Consider the following 17084-nt stretch of genomic DNA (forward strand, 5'->3'; position numbering starts at 1 on the left):
CAGCAAAGGTCTGGGATCCATCTAGGATTTGCACCCACAGCCCTTGACTCAAGCCTGACACTCTTTTTACAACACAGCCGCTTCTCATACTTCGGTGGGCCCAAGGGGAGATTCGCTTCTTGGGGGGCTGTGCCAGCATCAACCCTAAAACGCGTAGGTCTGCACTCAGCAGTGTCCTGTGACCACTGGGCTCCTTTAGCCGGGACCATGGCCACTTTTTCATTCCCTGAGTCCTTTTCCTTGCTTTGTGATGTGCACCCAGGGCTGCCTGGGAGATGCAAATGGCCATGATACCAGGCGAGTTCTTCCTGTTTACAGACAACACTGTGTTCCAAATTCCAAGTAACCCATTTCCGACCACACTTTTGAAACCGCCCGTTAGTAAGTCTGGGGCAGTACACGTATCCATCTGGTCTTAACAGGCTCTGAGGGTCCTGGGTTCCTTAAATGAGGTGATGGTAAAACGAACTGAACTCCGTGCTCCCTCTTGGGTTAACCCTGGGGCTCGAAGTCTCCATCTGCCCCAATGGCTCTCAGTCATCGCCCCCCCCCCCCCCCCCCACCGCAGGAGATCAGATCAACTCGCAGCAGTTACTGGGAGAGTACCACGTGCCCAGTGGGAAGCCAATGAATCCAGGGCCAGAGAAATAACCTTGACTAACCCAAGACTAAAATGCGAGGGCCAAAACTCTGAGTGATCGCGCCAGGAGGCAAATGGGCAACAGGAGACTAGTTATATCATTTAACCCCAACGAACAGACTTGGACCAGCCTCCCTCACTACGCCGTAACTGCCTGCGACCGCTACCGCTATCGGGACACTGGCTTTCCAACGGGCCTCCCTGCTGCCCGCCGTCCACCTCTCGTCTTCCAGACTGCTGTGAAAGAGCTTCCTCAAACTCACATCTGATCACGTCTCTACACGAAGACTGGTGACGGCCTCTCGCTGCCAGCGGGGATAAGGCACACGAGGGCTTCTCCACTGCTGTTCGGTCTGCCTTTCTGCCTCAGTATCTCTCCAGACACCCTCCCGTCTTCAGGCACGCACACCACCAGGCCTCTGGAACAAGGCACACGGTGCCAGCAGGCTCTGCGTCTCCCTGCCCTGGCTAGCCAGTGCCTTCCCCACACTACCCACTTTTTCAGAGCATTCTCATCCCGCAAGCTTGGCTCCAAAACACTTCTCCAGGGAAGACTGCCCCGTTCCCCGCCTCCGTGCCTCCTCTGTGCCCTCTATGCCACCAAATGTGAAAACTGAAGGTCTCAATGGCAAAACATTGTTATTCCTATTTTGGGGGAGAAAACACAGATTACTAACTGGTAATGACAGTTAAATCATTTTATCAGCCAAAGATAAAAACCTTTATTGAAGACTGACTGACTCACTGCTCTCAATGAAGAATCTGCTCACTAAATGTTGGGCTCATTTAGCAGGAACGTATTTGTGAAACTCTGCCATTGATCAGTGGATGCCTTAATGGCACAGAACAAAATCGCATTAAAATATTAATGCCACTGACCATTGCTCTGCCATTTGAGAGCAGTTTTTATGGGAAAGGCAGTAAATCATCCCAACATTAGAGTAATAACATGAAAGATATTTGCTGGATATCGGACATGCTGCTTACTTGAAAATTTCAAGGCAAAATGAACCCTTTTTCCATGAAGCCCATCTTTTCATTATGTACAACAGAGTGGGTAAAAAGATCAAATTAAAATTAGACTTCGCTTCCATTTCTGGAATTACACTGTCACAATTATAAATTTTTCTGCTAATATGGGCTCTGAACTGAAAGATGGCAAATCTCACTTCTTTTTTAAAATCAAACCTGAGTGTTATTCTTTCTCTTCTCATTGTCACACCCTTGTACTCAGCCATTATCAAATCCTGCCAGTTTTAGCTTCCAGCATTATTCTCTTCAGATCCCCCATCACGAGCCACCAGGTGAATGCCTCCCGACCTCAGGACACCACTGTCACCTCGCGCCTGGATTACTGCATCCACCTGACCCTCATGCTCCCACACTTGCTTACACGTGCAAGGTCTGATCACACAACTCTGCTTCTACGGTGCCCCACTGTCCGTCCCCATCCCTTTCACAAGTATCTAATGAGGACCTCCTATAGGCCAGACGCCATAACGGGCCCCACGGGTCCCTATGATAATGTCTGGTCCCTGCATATTCCCTCATCTGCCAGTCACATTTGAAGTCTTCAGTCTATTGAGAAGAATGCTTCCTGTTCCTTGAAGTCACCATTCCGTCTCTTGCCTCTGTGCATTTGTCTAGGACACCTTCCCTGTCTCAGCCAACCTGAGCTCTATGGGTCCTTCGAGAGTCTAGGAGTTACTTCTCTGGAAGTTCTTTGTTTTTTGGTTTTTCTTTTCTGTTGTTTTTTTGTTTTTTGTTTTTGTTTTTGTTTTTTTTTTTACCTTAACTAGAATAGAAAAAGGAATATTTTAATAGCCTTCACAGATAATTATCACATATACTCTTCTATGGTATTGCACCAACATTTTACAAGAGGTAGTTTCTTAAAGATTAGTAGAAATGTGGAATCTAAAATCACATAGGTAAATGTCTTGAACTCAGTTATGTTCAAATCCACTGGTCGAACTTGGCACGGATCTTCTATTCAAGCGTGATCTGGTAACATCACGCATCCGTCCACTGAACTATGGCAACCTTCCAGATATCGACACATTTCATCATCCAATATGAAAAAAATCCGGTCACTGCCATCGCCACCAGTATCGCAGGGAAAGTCTTTCGAGATCTGAGGGGCTGTCATGCTACTGGTGGTGGATACAGGTCTTCCAAAATACTGACTTGTAATTGAAAGCTTCAGTTTTTTTCATTAGCAACAAGTACTGGCAGTTGTCATCCCTCAAGTGACAGGCTCACTTCAACCTCTTCTTCTCTCCCTCTTTTGTATTTACTTATTTTTTTATTTAAATTCATGTTAGTTAACAGACAGGGTGGTCTTGGCTTCAGGAATAGAACCCAGTGATTCATCTTTTACATACGACACCCAGTGCGCATCCCAACAAGTGCCCTCCTCAAGGCCCATAACCCATTTAATCTACCCCATCTCCCCTCCAGCCACCCTCGGTTTGTTCTACGGAAGTCTTTTTCAACCGCTCCCCGCTACTGCCCCTTACCACCGCCTGGGTGCCCCCAGTCTGAATGTCTACAAAGCCCTATGTGTATTTATACCATTGTCCTCTTTATATTGTTATTGTTCACTGTTTTCTGTTCTGGGTCCGTTTCCTCCATTATACCTCGAGCTCCCGAAAGCACGGGTGGGTCTTACTCATCTTTGTGTTCCCAATGCCACCTGCACTACATGACACCCAGTTAAGTACGCAGTGAATTTGTCAAGTGACTTAGCACCTAAGCAAAGATGACTGAGAGGAGAAACACACTGCCTGAAACCCACAACACTTTAGATCAAAACTAGTATTACAGACACTGATATACTCAGCTCATGGAAATCACATTTGTCCTGAAAATGCTGGCAGTCAGAGGCATTATTCGTAACAGCTACAGCCTCGTCTAACGAGGAATTCCCACAAGGGTGCCCCGGACTGTCCAGCTTTCTTCACTGATCCATATTTTGGAAGACTGCCAGCCGATATATACATTTCATAGTTTGACAAAACCCTGAAGCAGCCATCAGCAATCCAGCACGTGAACCATGCCTTAAACCCTAATTAAACATCATTGCTGGATGAGGAGACAAAAAACCCAAAAGCAAAACCAAAGCAAACCAAACCAAACAGACCTAACAACTCAACATCACAATGAAAATCTTTAAGTAGCAAAGTGTTGTAAACGGTGCTGGTTTGAAGGGAAATGGTCCAAAAGTGGTCGGAAGGGTGGCTTTATGTGAGGAGATGTCATGGGTAAGAGATTTCCATGGTGACCTTTGTTACTGTGGAGACTGTGCAAATTCCCAACTCTCCTCATTTGGGTCTAAGATGCTCTTATCTCAAACTGGCAGTGCCTGGCTTTCATGTTACTTTCCTCGTGGGGCCCATGGGATATACCTGAAAATTAGCGATAGTTTCAAAATGGCTCTAAGATTCTATCCCACTTCTGGTTGTCTTTAACAAGCTTTACTCATTCACTCAACAAACATAGATTAAGAATCTTCCCTATTATAGACACTATATAGTCTTCCTCGTGGAGCCTACATTCCGGTACTTATATCCCACCGAGCACATAATAAAACTGGGGTGCCCTCATGGGCAATAAAGCCAAAATGCAAAGTTGATGCTATGAAATTACCAAAATTCTTTTTTTTTTTTTTTTTAACACTTATTCATTTTTGAGAGAGACAGAGGCGAGCAGAGGAGGGGCAGAGAGAGGGAGACACAGAATCCGAAGTAGGTTTCAGGCTCTGAGCTGTCAGCACAGAGCTCAATGTGGGGCTCAAACCCACAAATCATGAGATCATGACCTGAGCCAAAGTCGGACGCTTAACTGAGCCATCCAGGCACCCCAAAATTACCAAAATTCTTAAATTTACTTCCTTACCCAACTTACCAAAAGCAACTATTTGCACAATAAAAAGGAATTACCTCTCTTAATCCACCTCAAAATAGCTCTTCTCCTGGTTCTCCCTCTGGCCCACCTCTGCCAGTTTTAAATGTGCAGGATGTATGTTAGTTCTTCGAGGCAGGTGGCTACAGGCATTAGCTGAGCAGGGACTCAGGACACCAGCCTTCAGTGACCCAAAAGTGAATGATGAACAGCTGATCCATCTAGAATGTCAACAGTGCCCTTGGTGAGAAGCACTCCTGGTCTTTACAGTAAGGGCAATTTAATAGGAAGTCAAATCAACAACGAGTAACGAAATGCCTCCTGGGTGCTAGGCCAAGTGCTGGGTGATAAAGGAGATAGAGAAGTAAGACACGATGTCCGGTCCTCATGAAGCTTATGGCAAACAGAGAAGTCACTAAAAGAGCCAGAATAACTGCACAGAAATATTAATAACCACCGTAAAGGAGATCTCAAAGTGAAAGACCTTCCTTTAATTTGGGACATCGGGAAAAGCTTTATCGACAAGATGATGTTTGAAAGGGCCTGGAAGGGTATGTAAAATGGGGGCGGGGGACAACTGTGCAGAGAAATGTCACCCACCAAGGCATGCATGATGAAGTGGGGAAATTTTTATTTTCTGAAAAAAAGAAATCCAGCTCATTGACAGACAGAGAAAACAGACTGGTAGTTGCCAGAGGTGGGGTGAAGCGGGTCAAAAGGTGGAAAGTTCCGGTTATAAAGGTGGAAAGTTCCGGTTTTAAAGGAAGTCCTAAGGCTGTGATGCCCAGCACGGCAACTATAGGTAACGATCCTGCGAAGCACATTTGAAAGTCACTATGAGAGTAAATCTTAAAAGTTCTCATCACAAGAAAAAAACGTTCTGTGACTATGTGTGGTGACGGACGTTAACCAGACGTGCAACGGTGATCATTTCGCACCAGATGCAAACGGCGCATCGTCGCGTCGCCCACCTGAAGCTTACATCACGTGGTATGTGAATTATGCCTCAGTTACACCACATCATCTTCCGAACAGGATGGTACAAAAGGACTTGTAGGGAGAATCCTGCCTCTCTGGTAGGAGAAGCCGCTCTGGTAAGTGCCCGGCGGGAAAATACCCGAGTCTGCAGGGCCCGATGCTGAGCACAACTGTTCTGGGTGAAGCCGGAGGAGGGATCTGCTCGTTGCTCCAGAGATTTACGTGAAAAAAAGTGAAATAAGCACCAAAACACAAGACGCTTTGTCAACTAAATGAAAACCAACCCAGGAAAATAATTGGCAGCCACGCCTAGAAAACAAGACACGAGAAAATCTCTTTGTCGTTCCTGAGAATTGCGACAGTTTCTAATGGTTTTTCTGTTTGCTTCTCATGTGGCCGATTTATTTTAATTCAGTAAAATCATCATGATATCGGCAGCAGCGTCGTCAGCAGCAGCCGGCCTTCAGCTCCGTTACTAATGCTGTCAAAAATGCACAGATCCCTTTCTCGGCCGCCCTGAAGTCACGTGTCCCCAGGAAAAACCACGAGATTCTCCACATCACTGACAGATACCCCAGTATACTGAGTACACCGTTCCTAAAAGCTGGAAATTCAGCAAGTGGCTGCATAACAGCTCATTTGGTTGAAAATCCCTTTGGAGGGAGTCTTATCAAAGCCAATTCCCTGTCTACGTAAAATCTGGTGCCTCTGAGTTCAGGTTTTATTGGCTGGTTTTATTTATTTATTACCTGCAGAAATGCAATAAAAGAGTATGATACTCTGCTTTCCTTGCAATAAACATCCGCTTTAGCAAATTGGAAGGTAGAAGGAAAGTGGGTTCTCACAAGCGTAGACACCGATAACCCCGCATTCAGGGTGGTGCTTGTGCCAACCCTGTGTGGGCCCCCGTTCACCCTCAGCTGCCTCCTGAGACCTCGGGCTTCTGCAAACGAGGCCAGTGCGGCAGGCTACAAACCCAAAGGGTCAAGGCTAAGTCACTGCTGAAGGTTCTACACCCTGGCCTCTCTTCCCCGTCACATCTTTGCTTGAACAATCACGCAGAGAGGCTTTGTAAAGGCCCAATGACAACTTGAAAGAGTGCAATTTGCTTACTTTCTTAGCATGAAGGGGAAAATGAGTCACCCTCAAAATGTGAGGAGTGGCCTGGGGAGTAAGTAAGCCCTTGGGATCCATTCACAAGCCGGCTGCCCTCCTGCCCGTGGAGGGATGACGACTGGCAGAGAGTGAGGGGGCAGGGAGCGTCACACACGGGACACGTACGCTCATCACACACTCTCTCTCTCTCTGGCACACGAACAACGGGAGCTACTGATACCCAGAGACAGTCCACCTGTCACTCTGGACAAGTACTGATGGGCACACGGGTCGCTGGGTGGACCGTTATGGCTCCTCTCCCCAGCAGGGGTATGATGAGGAGCTGCCCCTCAGGCACAACCGGTTTCCGGAAGGGCCGCGCGGAGAGCGAGAGGGTCTCTGATGCGAGGGCAGGCCAGGCGCCGGGAAATCTTACCTCCTCTCCCGCCTCAATGTCTCGGACCGCTCGCAGCAAGAGGTGGGGCCCGTTGAACACGATGGAGCAGTTGGGGTCACAGCTGTGATTGAGCAAAGACATACTGCAGGAAGGGAAAACGGGGTGCCGTCACTCAGCAGATACAGTCCAACATGTAAATTTCATGACTATAATGATAATGAGAAGGCACTTCAGCCCCGGGTGCGGGGACAGGGGAGGCTGACAGTGCACCAGGGGCTGAGTGCTCTGGGGGAAGGCCCAGAGCTGTCACCAGCCCATGTCACAGTGAAATGCTCCCTGACACAACACGGAGGCTACTTAGGGAAGCGTGCTCTGAGTCCTTTCTGCGGGTGAACGCGGGGGACGGCTGTCTCATTAGACAGCAGCCGGGGACCCCACCACACGGCATCTGGTCCGCGCGGCCCCTTTGCAGGACGCGCACGGCCACGCTGGGGCATGCGGAGAGTCCTCCCTCTTACACAGAACGCTGGCGGCGTCCGGCTGTCTAGATCCCGGCGTGTGCGGGGCCACGACACAGGCGTCTTAGTGCCGGTGACCATCCGGGAAGGGGACTGGGTTTAAGCCGCACCATATCCGATAGTACTCAGAGTAGGTGCGAGTGAGCACTTACTGAGCAGGGAGCACCCTCCTGGCCCTTGCACGTGCTTTCCAAATGTAGTCACCACGCTAATCTCATGAGAGTCATTTACAGATGAGACAGACACGGGAAGCACATGGCACACGCCAGCATGTGGGGGCCGAGCCGGAACCAGGCGGTGCCAACCCAGCCAACCCAACCGGCACGCCTGTGCCAGTGCTTTCGGACGACCCTCACCAACAGAGCTGTGATTTTTCAGGCTTGTGAGAAATACAAAAAGAAGCCGACTTCTCGGGCTCACGATTAGTTATAAGAAGGGCTGTATTTGTATCCGGACCTTCCCAGCATGCAAACAAACGGAAGCGAGGCGGGACTGCGCTTGCGGAGTGAGATCTGTGCGCTTCCGCCCAGGGGGCTGCGGCCTCAGACCCGGGCAGGGACCAAATCCCGGGCTGTCGTTTGTCAGCAGCCACAACCCCCAACTTCTCAGGTTCCTGAGGGCAAGAATTTAGGTCTGAGCTCTGCCTAAAGCTCTTTGTTGACGCCACAGCATATAAAACGGGGTCATACAATTCTTCCCTGTAAAGTTCACATCCTCCATTTTCTTATCGTTTATCATCAGGTTTCAAGCGTTGCTCTTGAACCCGCCGCAGTGATAGCCTTTCTAACACCTTCCGCAGGGCTGGGGAGCTGGCGGGAATTACGGTCGCTCCTCCCAGTAAAGGAGTAAGGGAGATACCGTTCGCCTTACCTCGGATATAGGCCAACGCCAACTTCCTGCATCTCCGCATTACAGACGGTGAAGGAGTTGCAGATCACCTGCAAAAACAAGGGGGAACACCACCAGGATTACCAGAGTCACCTAAGGAAAGTGGCAGGTGAGAGAACAGAAGTTTCCAAAACAAGATGCAGGAGTTTAATGCTTTTAGTAGCTGCTTTGGAAAGATCCAAGCCAAACGTGGATGTTCTTTCACTTGCAAAAGAATGTACCTGGAACACACTTTCCACAGGAACGTCAGGTGGGTAAGTGCAGAAATATCAACAACCTGCACAAAAATTCAGGCTTAAACCAGCACAGGGCCTATTAACTTCAGTCTAATCCTCTCCCCCGAAGTTACACACAGTTACATGAAAGGTTCAAATTGCAGAATACACATAATCTATTTACTGAGAACCAGACTCCTACCACATTGGATTTTTTTCCTCAAACCGCCTGCAGTTTCCAGATACTGTGTATCTGATGAGTAACAGCAGCCTGTCTTTCTCCTACAAAGAGGGAAGTACACCCCGAGAGAGCCTGTGATCTGAGCGGACGGGCCACAATGCGCTCAGAAAGTCCTTCCATCAAGCCATAGCATTTCCTAGGCATGCGGGATGCCTCACAGAGTAGACAGCATGGTCTTATACCCAACGGGGGTGGTGGGGCAAAAGGAATAAAAGATGGAATCACTGTGCTCAAGGAACCTCAAAACCTATGGACAACCACCCAGAATCATGAGAAGAGCCTTGACTTAGAATCAGAAAATCTAGATCCTGGCCACACATCGCTGTCTCAGGCAGGTGCTGGGGATGAGCAGTGAAGAAATTAAACAAAGATCCTGCCTTCATGAAGCTTAAATCCTAGTGGGGGAGACAGATAAAAACTCAAGGATAGAAAAATGTCACAGGTGAATAAAAGCTAAGGAAGAAACAAGGCCAAGGGACAGAGGAAAAAGTGCCCAGGCAAGCTCTTTAGCATAAGGTGACATTTGAACAGAGACCTAAGAAGCTGTGGAAATGAAATGTGCATATTGGAGTGGTGAAGGTTCGTGTCAGGACAAAGAGCAAGTACAAAGGCCCTGAGGTGGGAATATCCTTAGGTATAGAGTAACAGCAAGAAAGCTGGCATGGGCAAAGCAGAGTGAGGGGGAAGAAGAGGGGGTAAGATAGGAGATCAGAGAGGCAGCTAGATCTTGTATGGATTTAGAGCCACATCTAAATTTTATTCTAAACGAGTCAGAGAGCCACTGGGTTGCTTCTGAGCCAAGGCATGAATGGATCTGATTTCTGTTTGGAAAGGATCACTCTCCTGTGATGTAGAGAATGGGGCTACAGAAAGACAAGGCCGGAAGGAGAGGAGATGAGCAGCCCCGTGAGACTGGAGGCCGGGGGTGCCAGTGGTAGAAGCGGGGGGCTGTGAGTGGTGCTGCTAACAGGATTTGCTCACGGACAGCCTACATGGGAACAGCAAGAGCCACGGATCGGGTTCGAGCGTGGGCCGGAATGAGATTACAGTTGCCATTCGTTAACGCGAGGAAGGCCGTAAAAGAAACAGGTGTGACTGCAGGAGCCCGGGGGCGAGTCCAGTGGCTCTGTTTCAGCTGCGCTCAGTCTGAAACGGCCCGTCACACGTCCCAGCCAAGGCTGCGTATGCACGAGCACCCAGAGTTCAGGGTACCAGCGGGGCTGGAGATGGCCATTTAGGACAAAACAGAGCAAAGCCCATCAAGAGTGTAGACTCGAGAGGAACCGGGGACTACAAAGGGACGCTGACTTCCTGTTATAGTTTCTGTAAAGGGCAACACAAGTGACGACGAGTTTCTCTAAATCAGGTTTATATGAAAGATGTCATGTACGAAAAAGCGGTCGGTCCTTTGAGACCCTTCCAACTGCTCTAAAGAGCTCTTCCGTGAAATGTAGGGCAACCTATGGCTTGGCGTTTCCTCTAAAAATCTGATCAAACTGCAGTTTCCAATCAGGAAATAAACTGGTGCACATGCACATATTTTGAACACATACTGGTTAAATTGCTTTAAGGGCATGTGTTTCACATTAAATTGCAAGAGAGTACCGTCTGTACATATTTATGCATAAAATGGAGGGTGGAAAGACGGGACAAAAGATCCTGTGTTTTCTTTTTGAAACTTTAAACATTAAATGGGTATGAATTTGGGGGTGGGGAACAGGAACTTTAACACTTATGTTTAAAGCATAATCAGGACTTTACCAAAAGTAATCCACCAATGGAAAACCAGATCAGACAGATCTAATTTGTTAACTTTTGGATCAAACCAAAATGTAACCATCTTTTCTGCGCCATACAGCACATACATGAGAGGCTCTTCCAAAATCAGTTTACTGTGATGGAATTTTTAAAAAGAAAGAGCTAATAAGGGGAAATGTCAGCTTGCTGTGTCTTCCTCCAGGAAACTTCCCGATCCCTCGGACTTAGCCACTTACTCATCTCTTCGGGGCATTTCTCACACGGGGTCATTGTGCACCCATTTACTCAGCACCACACATACCTATGGGTGTAAAATACACACAGGGCAGTGTTGGTGGTTCCTTACGTGAAAGACGCTTCTAAAGGGTTTTCTGATGGATGGATGGTTGTGTGTCCCCAGAGGGTCACTGTCTAGAACAAGGGTTGGAGAAGATGCCAGAAATCACAGGTACCCCGTAGGTGCAGAAGAGAGATGGATGTCTGTGCTCTGACAAGGAGTAAGAAGTTAACCTTCCATTTCTCGTCTTTAGCCATCCAATCTCTTGACATCCCTTTGTGCGTTCTCTCTCTCCACTCTAGCTCATCTTCTGTTTTATCCTCTTTTCCATTAGTCCAGTGGATGACAGGCTTACGCATCAGAAGAGGGGCTGTTTGATCCTCTGCTTAAAATGCCAAGGGCCTGAGGGGCACCCGGGTGGCTCAGGAGGTTAAGCGTCCGACTTCGACTCAGGTCATGCTCTCACGGCTCATTAGTTGGAGCCCTGCACTGGGCTCTGGGCTGACAGCTCAGAGCCTGGAGGCTGCCTCGGATTCTGTGTCTCCTGCTCTCTCTGCCCCTCCCCTGCTCATGCTCACTCTTTCTCTCTCTCTCAAAAATAAACATTAAAAAAAAATGCTAGGGGCCTGGTACACAGGGCACAAAATAACTGTGCAAAATGAATGAATGAATGATAGTCCCCACATCTCTTGCACTATCTTTTCCTTTGTTTACTTTCCTCCCTTCTTTTCCTTTTCCTGTCTTCACTGGTACCAGTCGGCTACCCTCCTCTCTCATTTCGCCTCACTCCACAATAGAGGTACGAGATTTTAAATTTCTACTGAACAAATTCCAGACAAGTTCCTCATTCATATTATTCTGAGAGGCGCTGAGTGCTAGTGTTCCTGAGCTAAAGCAGTTTAACTTTTTGCCCACTCTCACTGTTTTTAAATATATATTTTTAAATATTTATTTATTTTGAGAGAGGGAGAGGGAGAGAGTGAGAGAGAGAGAGAGAGAGAGAGAGAGAGAAGCAAAAACAGGGAGAGAGAGAGAATCCCAAGCAGGATCCTTGCTGTCAGTAAGGAGCCCAACACACAGCTCGAGCCCATGAACTCTGAGATCATGACCTGAGCCAAAATCAAGAGTCAGATGCTCAACAGACTGAGCTACCTGCCTAAGCACGCCTGCCTACTCCCACTTTTATTAAAAATATTGATTTCACTCGCTAGTATATCCTTATGTGCTCTGAGAATGAAGGAATTCATTCTTCAAATAAAAGAATGGAAATAAAGTCCAGAAATAAAAGTTTAACCACTTTTCAAAGCATTTCTTGGTATAAACTGTTTTCTTGGGGAATTACACAGGTTAAATAACTAATGAATGAATACTTCACACAAAGATGCCTTTCAAAAAGCATATTATAGGGTGCCTGGATGGCTCAGTTGTTTAAGTGTCCAACTCTTGGTTTCAATTCAGGTTATGATTTCACGGTTCACAGGTTGGAGTCCCATGTCAGCTCTGTACTGGCAGCACAGAGCACACTTGGGATTCTCCCTGTCTCCCTCTCTCTCTGCCCCTCCCTCCCCGCTCTAAATAAATAAACTTAAAAAAAAAAAGCATATTACTGGGATTATTTCAATAAAAAAGCAATTAAGTTAAAAAAATTCTTTCTAAAACCTGTTGGATTATTACTTTAAAATATTTACTGACATAAAATTACAACATATGTTTAAGTTATCTTATAATTATCAAATATAGCTATGTATACTCTTCACAATATTTCTTTTGAAATATTCAGAAGCCTTCATAATATAACACTGTAGCCTTTCTAGATAGTAAAATTCTAGTGAGCTAGCACAAATAATCACTGAGCCTCTGTATTTTGTAAAAACAACTGAAGTAAAATTTTAAATGTTCTATGAATCATGATAAAAACTCTCAACAAAGTAGGTTTAGAGGAATGTACTTCAACATAATAAAGACCATATAGGAGATACATACAGCTAACATCATACTCAATGGTGAAAAACTGAGAGCTTTCCCCTAAGATAGGGGGGAAGACAAGGATGTCTACTCTCACCACTTTCATTTGTCATAGTACAGAAGTCCTGGCCACAGCAACAGAGAGGAAAAAGAGATTAAAGGCATCAAAATTGGTAAAGAAGTAAACTTGCACTATTTCCAGATGACATAATACTATTTACAGAAAACTCTAAAGATTTCACCTAAAATCTACTAGAACTTATAAATGAATTCAGAAAGGTTGCATGATACAAAATCAACATATAGAAATCCATTAACCTTCTCTTCATTATTAGTGTATAGAAACAAATTAAGAAAACAATCCCATTTACAATCACACTAAAAAGAATAAAATACCTAGGAATAAACTTAAAAAGATAAAAGACACATACTCTGAAAACTATAAAACACGGATGAAGGAAATTGAAGACAACACAAACAGAAAGTTATTATATGTTCATCGATCTGAAGAACAAATACTGTTAAAATGTCCACACTACCCAAAGCAATCTACAGATTTAATGCAATATCTATCAAAATTCCAACAGCATTTTTCAGAGAATTAGAACCAATAATCCTGTAATTTGTACGTTAAGACAAAAAACCCAAATAACCAAAGCAATCATGAAAAAGAAGAACAAAACTAGAGGTATCACAATCCACAGTCCCAGATTTAAAGATATTCTACAAAGCCGCAGTTATCAAAACAGTATGGCAGTGCCACAAAAATCGACACATAGAGCAACAGAAAAGAACAGAAAACCCAGAGACGAATCCACAATTATAGGGTCACTTGATCTTCAGCAAAGCAGGAAAGAATATCCAATGGGAAAAAGACAGTCTCTTCAAAACACGGTGGTGGGAAAATTGAACAGCTACATGCAAAAGAATGAAACTGGACCACCTATTTACACCGTACAAAAACAGAAGTTCAAAATGGATTAAGGACCTAAATGTGAAACCTGACACCATAAAAATCCTAGAAGAGAGTGTGGGCAGTAATTTATCTGGCATTGGCTGTAGCAACATTTTTCTAGATATGTCTCCTAAGGCAAGGGAAACAAGAGCAAAAACAAACTATTGGGACTACATCAAAATAAAAAGCCTCTGCACAGTAAAGGAAACAATCAACAAGACTAAAAAGCAAGCTACTGAGTGGGAGAAGTATTTGCAAATGACATAGCAGATAAAGGGTTAGTATCCAAAATATACAAAGAATTGATACAACTCAACACCCAAAAAACAAATAATCCAATTAAAAAATGGGCAGAAGACATGAACAGGCATTTCTCCAAAGAAGACATACAGGTGGCAAACAGATACACGAAAAGACGCTCAGCATCACTCACCGGCAGGAAAATACAAATCAAAACTACAATGAGCTATCACCTCACACCCGTCAGAATGGCTGAAATTAAAACACAAGAAACAAGCGTTGGTGAGGATGTGGAGAAAAAGGAAAGGAAACCTTGTGCGCTGTTTGTGGGAATGTGAACTGGTGCAGCCAATGTGGAAAAGTAAAAGTATGCTCAAAAAAAATATGGAGTTTCCTCAAAAAAATTAAAACTAGAACGACCACATGATCCAGTATTTCCACTGCTGGGTATATACCCACAGAATATGAAAACACTAACTCAAAAACCTATGTGCACCCCTATGTTTATTGCAGCATTATCTATGGCAGCCAAATTATGGAAGCAGCCCAAGCGTTCACTGGTTGGTGAATGGATAAAGAAGCAGTGGTATGTATATAACGGAATATTACTCAGCCATCTGAAAGAACGAAATCCTGCCATTTGCAATAACATGGATGGATCACGGAGAAATAATGCTAAGTCAAATGAATCAGTCAGAGAAAGACAAATACCATATGACTTCACTCATATCTGGAGCTTAAGAAACAAGGCAAATGAGCAAAGGAGGGGAAAAAAAAGAGACAAACCAAGAAGGGGAGGTGGGCAGGGGGCTAAGAGAAATAGGTGAAGGGTATGCACTTCTCAGGATGAACACTGGGTAACGTACAGAAGTGTTGAATCACCATGTTGTACATCTGCAGCTAATAGGATACTGTGTGTTAACTACGCTGGAATACATATATGTATATATATTCATTCTACGAACCAAATTCTTATGTCATGTGGTTCAGGTTCTAGGTCCGGAGCCTGACGTTTGTGTTCTGGGATTAAAAGTTCCCCTGCAGCAATCATACCAACACACAGGTGAACACTTCAGAGAGTTATCTTATACACATGTTTAAAGTTCACATTTTTCCTTAAATTTTCTGAATTAGAAGCTTTTTACTGTAGCAGAAGATAAATGAAGGCATTTGAGACACTAGGGAAAATCGCCGACATACCATTACCTCTTAACGGCGAAGCTGAACAGCCGTAAGAAAACGAACAGCCCGTTGCAAACAGAGTAATTCGACCCCATAGCAGAAGGAGACATCCACTTCCCAGCACCCCCTCGCCCTAATTACTCACTTCTACAAAGAACTTGGTCTGTGTGCAAGTAGCTATAGCTGGCTTCTAGCCTACTCTAGAGAATGCTTTCAATTTCAAAAAATATTAATTTTAAAACATTTATAACAAAAGGGAACTCAGTTTCTAAACACAAACATAAGGCAGTTTCCTCAAAGACCATCTGCAACTCCTTTATAATTTCTCTATTTAAGGCGTAAGTACAGTGTTCAGGACACGGAAGTCTGACACACAGAGTTCATTAATTAGAGAGGCTAAGGTAAATTTTCAAAAGAGAGTTTACTGTATTTATTTTATTGGGGCCAGTGCATACAAGGAAAGGAAGGCGGGAGAGCTGGCAGAGATGAAAACCAAAAGCAGAGGTTTTTGTATAAAATAACCACACCCCCCTGCCCCAGCACTATAAATTCTCTGCCTTTAGAAGCATGCTAAGTGTTTCAGTCAGGGTACATTTTTCTCCTCCACGGCAACTGACATTTTACTAAACACGGAATTATTTTTTTAAGTCTTCTTATAAACCACAAGAGACTTAAAATTGTACCCCCCCCACCCCCGATCCCTCCTATCTGCGTGTTAGACACTGAACCATCTTCCATGATTCAACCCAGGCCTTCCCTGATATCCTGCTCCTGCCTTTGGTCACTGGCTTACACTCTTTCCCTGGGCCTGAAAATGGGCGGTCTGTAGTCCACACACCAGCGCAGGAAGGAGGTGCGCTCAGGCATGAAGAGGCAGCACTTCTCAGAGGACAAAAAAATCACAAATCCCCAAATTCACAAAAGCGTTCCAGGTTTACAACAGTAAGGATCGTTATGGCATCTTCTCGATTTCAGACTTTAAAAATCAATCCCTAGGGGCATCTGGGCAGCTCAGTGGGTTGAGCGTCCGGCTCTCGATCTTGGCTCAGGTCATGATTTCATGGTTCATAGGATCGAGTCCCACATCAGGCTCTAAGCTGACATCGTGGGGCCTGCTTGGGATTCTCTTTCTCTCTGTCCTTTCCCTGCTCGCTCTCTCGCGCTCTCTCTCAAAATAAATAAACACTTAAAAAAAAATCAATCAATAAAACCATTAGTGCAATATATCTTCCCTTTGTTGGGAAATAGCTGGAGAGCCTCCACATTTCATCCATGGAGGCTGTGAGCAGGTGTGCTCAGGGCCCATCGCTGTGCTGCACAGCCAGCCTCATGGAGTCTGATCCCACGGAGTTTCCTCTGGTTTCTGTCATAGGCTATCCCGTTTGCAAACGTAATGGACCACTGGCTGAAGACAGCAAGCGAGGATGTTGGAAAAATGATGGCAAGCGAGGAGGAACATAAAAATGATAATTTTATAAACTTGACTCAAGGTGTCCCGTTATGACTTTTATCTGGTAGAAATTCTTACAAACCACCTCAAGATGTTTCTAGTATTTAGAAAATGCTAGAAGGAGAACATATAATCTTATTTTTAGCAGATGGCATGAAAACTATTGACATCTCCCATGTGTTATTTGAAATGTGCTTGTACCTCGCCACCTAGAAACAGCCATGAAAATTATAAAATTTAATACCCTAGCTAGTTTTCTAAAGAGTAGATAAGAATGGTAAACATCAACCTATAAAAGCACAATGCTAAGGCCCAAACCAAAAATATTCACTTAAACATTTATATAGCATTATAAATGATGCTTTCTGGAACAAAACTAACT

General features: G+C 45.1%; 1 protein-coding gene and 1 long non-coding RNA gene across 5 annotated transcripts in view; one reads left to right on the top strand and one right to left on the bottom strand.

Annotated features, from left to right (window-relative positions):
- SMYD3 (SET and MYND domain containing 3) overlaps positions 1 to 17084 on the bottom strand; it is a 675859-nt gene that overhangs the window by 145398 nt on the left and 513377 nt on the right. For all 4 annotated transcript variants that reach the window (XM_045453199.1, XM_045453200.1, XM_045453201.1 and 1 more), the window contains 2 exons: positions 8402 to 8469; positions 7053 to 7155 (listed from right to left, as the gene is read on the bottom strand). In XM_045453199.1, the coding sequence (XP_045309155.1) occupies positions 7053 to 7155; positions 8402 to 8469 (171 nt within the window). The remainder of the gene's footprint in view (positions 1 to 7052; positions 7156 to 8401; positions 8470 to 17084) is intronic.
- Positions 4507 to 6238, top strand: LOC123585252. Its single transcript, XR_006706013.1, has 2 exons — positions 4507 to 5637; positions 5937 to 6238. It is a non-coding gene; the product is annotated as an uncharacterized LOC123585252 (long non-coding RNA).

The sequence above is a fragment of the Leopardus geoffroyi genome, chromosome C3, assembly GCF_018350155.1.
Source record: "Leopardus geoffroyi isolate Oge1 chromosome C3, O.geoffroyi_Oge1_pat1.0, whole genome shotgun sequence".
Taxonomy (NCBI): domain Eukaryota; kingdom Metazoa; phylum Chordata; class Mammalia; order Carnivora; family Felidae; genus Leopardus; species Leopardus geoffroyi.